At 40.6% G+C, this 6,615-nt stretch overlaps 1 protein-coding gene across 4 annotated transcripts; it reads right to left on the bottom strand.

The window, feature by feature from the left end:
- Nucleotides 1-255: 255 nt before the first annotated feature.
- PLPP5 (phospholipid phosphatase 5) lies at nucleotides 256-6,609 on the bottom strand. 4 transcript variants are annotated; one of them, XM_015592794.2, is made up of 7 exons: nucleotides 4,637-6,609; nucleotides 4,319-4,427; nucleotides 3,744-3,834; nucleotides 3,242-3,305; nucleotides 2,621-2,745; nucleotides 1,829-1,999; nucleotides 256-749 (listed from the first exon to the last, which is right to left on the bottom strand). In XM_015592794.2, exons 1-7 carry the CDS (start codon nucleotides 4,708-4,710, stop codon nucleotides 622-624), a joined length of 762 nt encoding a protein of 253 aa, XP_015448280.1. In that variant the 5' UTR covers nucleotides 4,711-6,609; the 3' UTR covers nucleotides 256-621. The 4 variants fall into 4 exon arrangements, 3 of the variants coding, with proteins under 3 accessions (XP_015448280.1, XP_015448279.1, XP_006916365.1); XM_015592793.2 differs by having other exon boundaries at nucleotides 256-985; nucleotides 2,651-2,745; nucleotides 4,637-4,833; XM_006916303.3 differs by having other exon boundaries at nucleotides 256-985; nucleotides 4,637-4,831.
- Between the last annotated feature and the right edge of the window lie 6 nt (nucleotides 6,610-6,615).

Raw genomic sequence — 6,615 nt, 5'->3', positions numbered from 1 at the left:
CCTATAGAATCAATTTTGATGACATCCTATAATTGTTCCTCATAGTTCATTGTAAAGAAGGGACAGAAAAAGATTCACCTGTCATCCAGATAATGATATCTGTAATTTTTCTTTCCTGCCTTAGGCAGTTGGCAGAGTTGAGGCATTTGGGCAGATCTTCAGCCATGAAGGGAGGGAAAGAAGCTCATGAGCACAGTTAAGGACAAATGAGGTAGAAACAGTCATTAGTTAGCACGAAAACCACACTCTTAACCATTTTCTTTCTTATTGTTTACTTGGTAATTCAACAAATCATTTTATGCCAACAGTATTAAAAATGAACAGCGTTATCTGGCTGGACTTGGACAAGATATACATAACAATGGTAAACAAGCCAGAAATAGTAAATAGAACCAAAATAATTTAGTTGGTCACGCCCTAGACTTTAGATTTGAGCTATGGGAAATGATATTTTAATATTTAACTCCAGCTTCTAGGATAAAATGGGGCTATGTAAAGGCTTCTTTGTGACAAGATCCTTTCAAGAACATTTAAATTTAAATGGAAAAACACTGTAGATCTTGAGATACCAATCTGGTGGACCAGATTCATATGCTGTTGGAGGACTATTCAAAGATCTCTTTACCAGAATGTGTGGCATACAGTAGTGAAAAAGAAACTTGACTCCTCATGATAAATTCTTGTGAGCCAGAGGCAAAACTGCATAGTCATAGGGAGGCAGAATGAAGTGCTGATGTCCTCACTTGTACCTAAGAGGTAAAAAGTAAGAAGTTCTAGGAGGGGCTGATTTCACCTAATCTCTACTGAGGTAGCTCCAATTTCTAAATATCAAAATGATAAGGATCATCAGGCTTCTTTTGTGCAGTAGGAAGTGCAAGTCTGTTCTGAAATGGTTTATGGCATTCTGCATCAGTCAGGGGAGGATAATACTGCCTGTAGCAGACATAGGCAAATGTCAGGCCAATCACGGATCCAACTAGTACATCTGAAGAGAGAGGAGATAAAGTCTTCTCTTAATCATATTAGACTCTAAAATCATGTCAGATATCGCATAGTATGGAGAACTTGGCCCTCTAGGTTATTCTAATTGTTTGGGCTGCAAAACCCTACAATTCTAGGTTCACATTTTCTTTAGGCTTTCTCAGTTTTATCATATAGTTACAGGATTATCATTTTCAGGTTCTCTAAACACCCAATCAAAACACATCTTTAGTTAAGTATAATAAGCCTTTTTCCAAGTACACTAGATTAATTTTTTTTTTTTTAACTATTTAAAGAGTTCTAGAGGAAGAAATAAACTCTTAAACTCTTCAGGAGTTTATAACTCTTTATAAAATAGGTCTCCTAAGGATATCTGGGCTATACTGTCACCTTTTTTTTTTTAATTGTGGGTTTTCTGTGAAGATGTTCTATAACTTGGATGTTTTACTATACCAACTTAAATTTCTTTAGTTTAATTACAATTTTATGTATTCTTGAATTTTACCTTTATTTCTGAACAAAATCTCAAGACAAACTTGATTTTTATTTTAAGACTAAGTATATTGAGCTTTGAGGTTTGTTATAAAAAATTTCTTATAGTTTATTCTATACTTATGATGCTTCAAAATAATGGAAAAATTAGGACATTTTTCCTTTAAAAAGTCAGTGTACTTTCTCATCCTCCATGTAGCTATAAACGCTTACTTAGTACAGAATCCAGACCATCCCATACACATTTGTTCATTCACTCAACAGGTACATAGTGTGAGCATCTCCCTTTGTGCCTGGTGCTAGGAATAAAATGAGTGATACATGGAAGCTTCCATAGCATGAATACCTTGCTTACCTTGCCAGTGATGCTTATAGTCACAGGTGCGGGACAGTGCAATTACAGCTGCCAAAAGTAGAGGTGACAGAAAGGCACAGAACCTCCAAGATTTCCCACGGCCTTGTGGTGTGAAGCAATGTAACTTCCCTGCCAGGTAGAAGGAAGCAAAGGCCAGACCAGCAAATGCAACTAGAAGAGGAAAAACCTATAAATGTGTCTTTTAGTTAAAGGAAGCTATGTCATTCATCTGCAAACAGGAGGCCAGGAAACATGAACATGTTTTATCCCCTTTTTTGTATACTTCAGGAGTAGATCCTTGATTATGAGGGAGAAGGAAATGAAAGGAAAAAATAATGGACTTTGGGCAGGTTACTTCTCAATGCTTAGTTTCATTATGAATAAATGAGAATCATAAAAATAATAGTGCCCACCTTATTGGGCTATTACAGTATCAAATGAGGTAAGAATCTAAAATGCTTTGCAAAGCACTTGACACATAGTAACTAACTCTTCAATAAAAGTTAGTTAATATTTTTATGATTAGTACAAGATTGTAGGATCTAAGCAAATAATAATAAAATATTCAAATCTCCTGAAGGGGAAACTACTTCCTGTCCTTGAATATTTACCCCCTAACATTCGAGGCTCAGGCTTGTGAAATCTTGTGGTTCTTAAGGGGCGGGGGGAGGTTCTTCCATTTCTAGATACAAGAACAAGCGTACTGAGATGTTCCCATCCTCACAAACTTCCTAGGTTAAATTCAGTGATCTAAAAAAAGGCACAGAAGTAGAGTCCATCTGGTATTCATACAAGAAGAATGTCCACTAGGGAAGCTCTTACGGCCCTCATTCACCACGTCCTTATCTCCCGTGCACATCAAGTCAGAATGGGCTTGCCCATCAGGGAAGCAGCGGTAGAAGAAATCTGGGCGTGGCCTACAGGAAATGAGCATGGTTTGAACACAATCATTTACAACTCCCGAAATTATTTGATGGTGTATCTGACATTACTAATCCTGTTAACTGTTGGTCTAATAGTGTCCAAGACAAAATAATGAGACTGGATCAGGATAGTCACCACTAAGAAGCCTTATTTTCAGGGTCAACATTTAAATTAGGAGAAAAAAAAGCCACTCCAGCACATGATTACTTTTTTAGGGTAAAGAACAAGTGATAGTACAGCCACAAGGGGTGCTCTAGAGGCCACTGACTGCTGTGGTTGTCAGTGGGAAATGCTGTTCAGAGCAGAAAAGAGCCCACCTGTCTGTCACCCACAGGACTGATGTCTTTTGAAAGGATAAAGTGTTAAATGAGAAAAAGATTAGACAATATGGAGGAAAAGGATAAAGATGGAGTGCCATTAACCATCTCTCCTGCTTTTTGCTGAAGGAAGGGCTGAGGCAGACACTGGGGTGGCTAACTTGTCACTTACCTTCCCACTATCAGTTTTATTGTGTTGGTGAAAACACCATTCAAAACCAGGGCAAGGCTGGCAGCTGGAAAGCAAAGAAACTTACTGTTAGGAGGAGGAACTACGTGATCACTGTCTCATTAAGAGGAGCCATGGCCTTTCTGAAATAGAGGAATGGTTGGGCTCCAGTCAGAGCTGAATATAAAAGTAATATGGCTCTCAGTGACTGACTGCTGTTTTAGTACAGGGAGAACTTCTGTCCTAGGCTGAAGACATTTCTGAGGTACAAATAATCCAGTGCATTTAGGCACACCTGTGAGGTTAATCAGGTTCTTTATAGTGCTGTTTTTCTGTCTCACAGGGTAAGAAGTGGGATGTAGGGGAGATAGAATTACTTCAGAAACGTAGAACTCAGTGGCCTCCAACACTGAGGCCACAGTGTCAATGGCTGAACCCCCAATTCTTGCCTTTTCATTCCAGCACTAAGACAAGACAACATGAGCTAGAAAGGGTTAGCTCTTACCTAGGCAGGCTTGTTTGCTGTCTGTTGTGTCTGCCTTCTTGAGACATTTGGCCAGGAGGATCAGAGACAGCGGAGAGAGAAATGCTATGACCTGAACCAGAATACGCCAAAGGTTAAACAAAATAAAACCACAAAACTCCACACAACTGGTTGTTCAAATAGCTCTTACAGCGAAGAGGGATGGAAGTGGCAGCAGAACTCACATATCAGACCCAACCATTCCCCTATAAATATAAGTAGTGTTTCACTGTAGGTTAACTGGGCATTGAGCAGTGACCAGTAAATACACCATTATTCTAAATGACCGGTTACCTCAGGCCATCCTAAGGAGTAGAGCTCACAGATCATGTCTCGAGCCAAAATAGACTAACATCTTGCTGTCTAAATCTGGATCTTAAACATTATGATGCAGAACTTTTAGCATAGCAGGAAGCAAAATCTTAGCACATCAACAAAGGGGCAATAAATTCCCTACAAAGATCATTTTGGAGCCCACTGACCACTTTCAGCTTCCTAGCATTAATCTCAGTAATAAGTATTAAGGGGCAGAAGGAAGGGCTAGTTCTCCAACGCACAAACATCGGCTTGGTTGGGAAATAGTCTGCTTCCACGTACGGATTCCGGTAAAGCCACATCTCCTCTGGTTGGATAAGCCTCTGGAAGGGAGGGAGACGCTCTGTTACCCTAAAGGGGAAACAAAAAGTACAGAGCACGTTGGTTTGCTTCCTCCGGGTTTCCCAGGGAAGGACCCTGACCTTGGCCAGCTGGGCGTGACACCGAGAGCGCCGGGTAGCCATGGCGAGGACCTTCCTGCCTGTTACTTAAAGGGTCGCAGCCCATCCGTCCATGCAGGAGGGTGCGGGGCCCTGGGATCCGATCCCCAAACCGCTTACAAGAAGGCAGTGAGCAGCACAATCCGCACCCCCAGTTCGGCCCCGAAGACCGCCGCCGCTGCCACCTTCCCCATCCGGTCGCACAGCCGGGAGACAGGACGCTGCACTGACGTGGCAGCCGCTGCAGCGGGGACGCAAGGGCCGTCCCGAGGCCGGATCTCAGCTGCTCTCAGCGCGGGCTGGCGGGCACTCGGGGGAACTGCAGGCCAGAAAGGTTGTTCAGCCACCTCCTTACCCAGACAGCTCAGCAATCCCCCGGAAGCAGGAGTGGCAGCTTTGCGGTGTTCTGAGAGCCAGCACCCAATAAAATAAAAAGCAAGCAGTGTTGTTTTCTAGTACATTCGGCAGGGAGCTAGTTCTAGGTGTCCAGCCAGGCAGCAGGCTGCCTTTGGTCTGATAAACCAGAGGGATGAAAGTGATGACTCTCTCTCCTTCAATGTCCTTCACCTGTGCCTTGATAGTCTCATACCACATCAAAGCAAGGAGCAACATTCTTCAAGGACCTTTACCCCCATTAACACAAAACAAAATCCTCACATTTTCAGATCCAAGTTTATTAGCAGCACAGCAGCATTCTGAAGAAAAATATACTTAGTTCTCACACAGGACTTTGCTGTGCTGCAGGCCTCACTGGCTGAGGGTGGACATATTAGGTCATTCAGCCCGCAGCTAGGTCCCCTCCCTCCCATGAAGGCCTTTGCCCAGTGTGTTGTAGCAAGAAATTACAGGCAATGAACAAGTCCACATATTTAATTTGGAACATACAGGACAATTTATTGAAGTCAATCTCAAGCAAAATCTGTAATCAGTGGAATGTCATTAAAAACCTTTCCAAATTAATCCTCACAAAAGCAAAAAACACATTTGAATCCAAAGTATTTGTAAAATAAAAAAGGCAACATTTCAGTAAATATACAAAAATTATATGTTCCTACCAGCACACACAGTAGTAAGCAGCTTAAATATTACAGGCAATCCTAAATACACTATAACTAGTCAACTGTAAGCTATCTATATACAGTTTAACCAAGTTTTGCACATTTCACACTATGCAATAAAACATAGGCCAATCAACAAAATCCCCAAAATATCATATATCTTGAAGTCTGTGTGGCAACATGAAGTCAATATACAATAATGCCCTAGTGGAACACCCCCAGGGAAAATTAACACTAATCCCTTAGTGTCAAGCTTCTAGCCAAGTTACAGAAACTCAAAAGAGATTGACTTTAGTGAATATTGATGCTGTTATTAAAGACTCAAGTCTCAAGTGATTTAGGCAAAATAACATTTCACAGGATCTACAAAGTTTATTACAGATAAACAAAGTACAGAAATAACCAATCTACAAAGGTCGTTATCATAAAGATCACAAGGAAATGAAAACATCTGTTTGTTGTGCAATATCACAAGTGGATACAAATGAATTTCTCTTATCAATTCCAATTATGCACACACCCTTGTATATAAAAAGAATCTTATTAGCCGGTTGTAATCATCATTTAGCATTTTCGCTGTCAGTGGCAATATGATTTTCTTTTTCAACATAGGGTATGTGACAGCACAAATAAAATAGCGATATAAATGACAACAAAGTAAATTTTATCCAGTCCACTTCTAAACTGACAATACCTTATAAATACCTTATCCAGGTAATGCGATGGCCATTGAGAGCCATTCACACATATCAGAAACCTGTGGCCAGTAGGGAAGGGGAATACTGGAACCTGAGGGTGCTTTCTTGCCAATATGCAGATGCCATAATGTCATATAAGAAAACTAAAGACTGAATAAATGACTTTGGCAACTATTTATCGTTTCCCTTTTTCTTACAAATTAATGACTTTTAGAGGCTGCTTAAGGACAGGTAATTCTCTTCCTCCTTCTTCTACATACATATGTGCCACAAGAACCTGAACTTGTCACTTAAGCAATGGACTGATGAAAAAAAAGAATGGAAATGGTTTTTGAAACACATA

The sequence above is a fragment of the Pteropus alecto genome, unplaced genomic scaffold, assembly GCF_000325575.1.
Source record: "Pteropus alecto unplaced genomic scaffold, ASM32557v1 scaffold24, whole genome shotgun sequence".
NCBI classification, from domain to species: domain Eukaryota; kingdom Metazoa; phylum Chordata; class Mammalia; order Chiroptera; family Pteropodidae; genus Pteropus; species Pteropus alecto.
Note: the sequence above shows the minus strand (reverse complement) of the source record. Positions and strands in the feature narration are given on the sequence as shown.

What these genes read in the sequence shown, in the direction of transcription:
- PLPP5 (XM_006916303.3), bottom strand. Translation starts at nt 4,710, where the DNA reads ATGGGGAAGGTGGCAGCGGCGGCGGTCTTCGGGGCCGAACTGGGGGTG. An exon ending in TCCCAACCAAGCCGATGTTT is followed by an intron (nt 3,835 to 4,318) that starts GTGCGTTGGAGA and finishes ATTCTGGTTCAG; the next exon opens with GTCATAGCATTTCTCTCTCC. An exon ending in ATAAAACTGATAGTGGGAAG is followed by an intron (nt 2,746 to 3,241) that starts GTAAGTGACAAG and finishes CATTTCCTGTAG; the next exon opens with GCCACGCCCAGATTTCTTCT.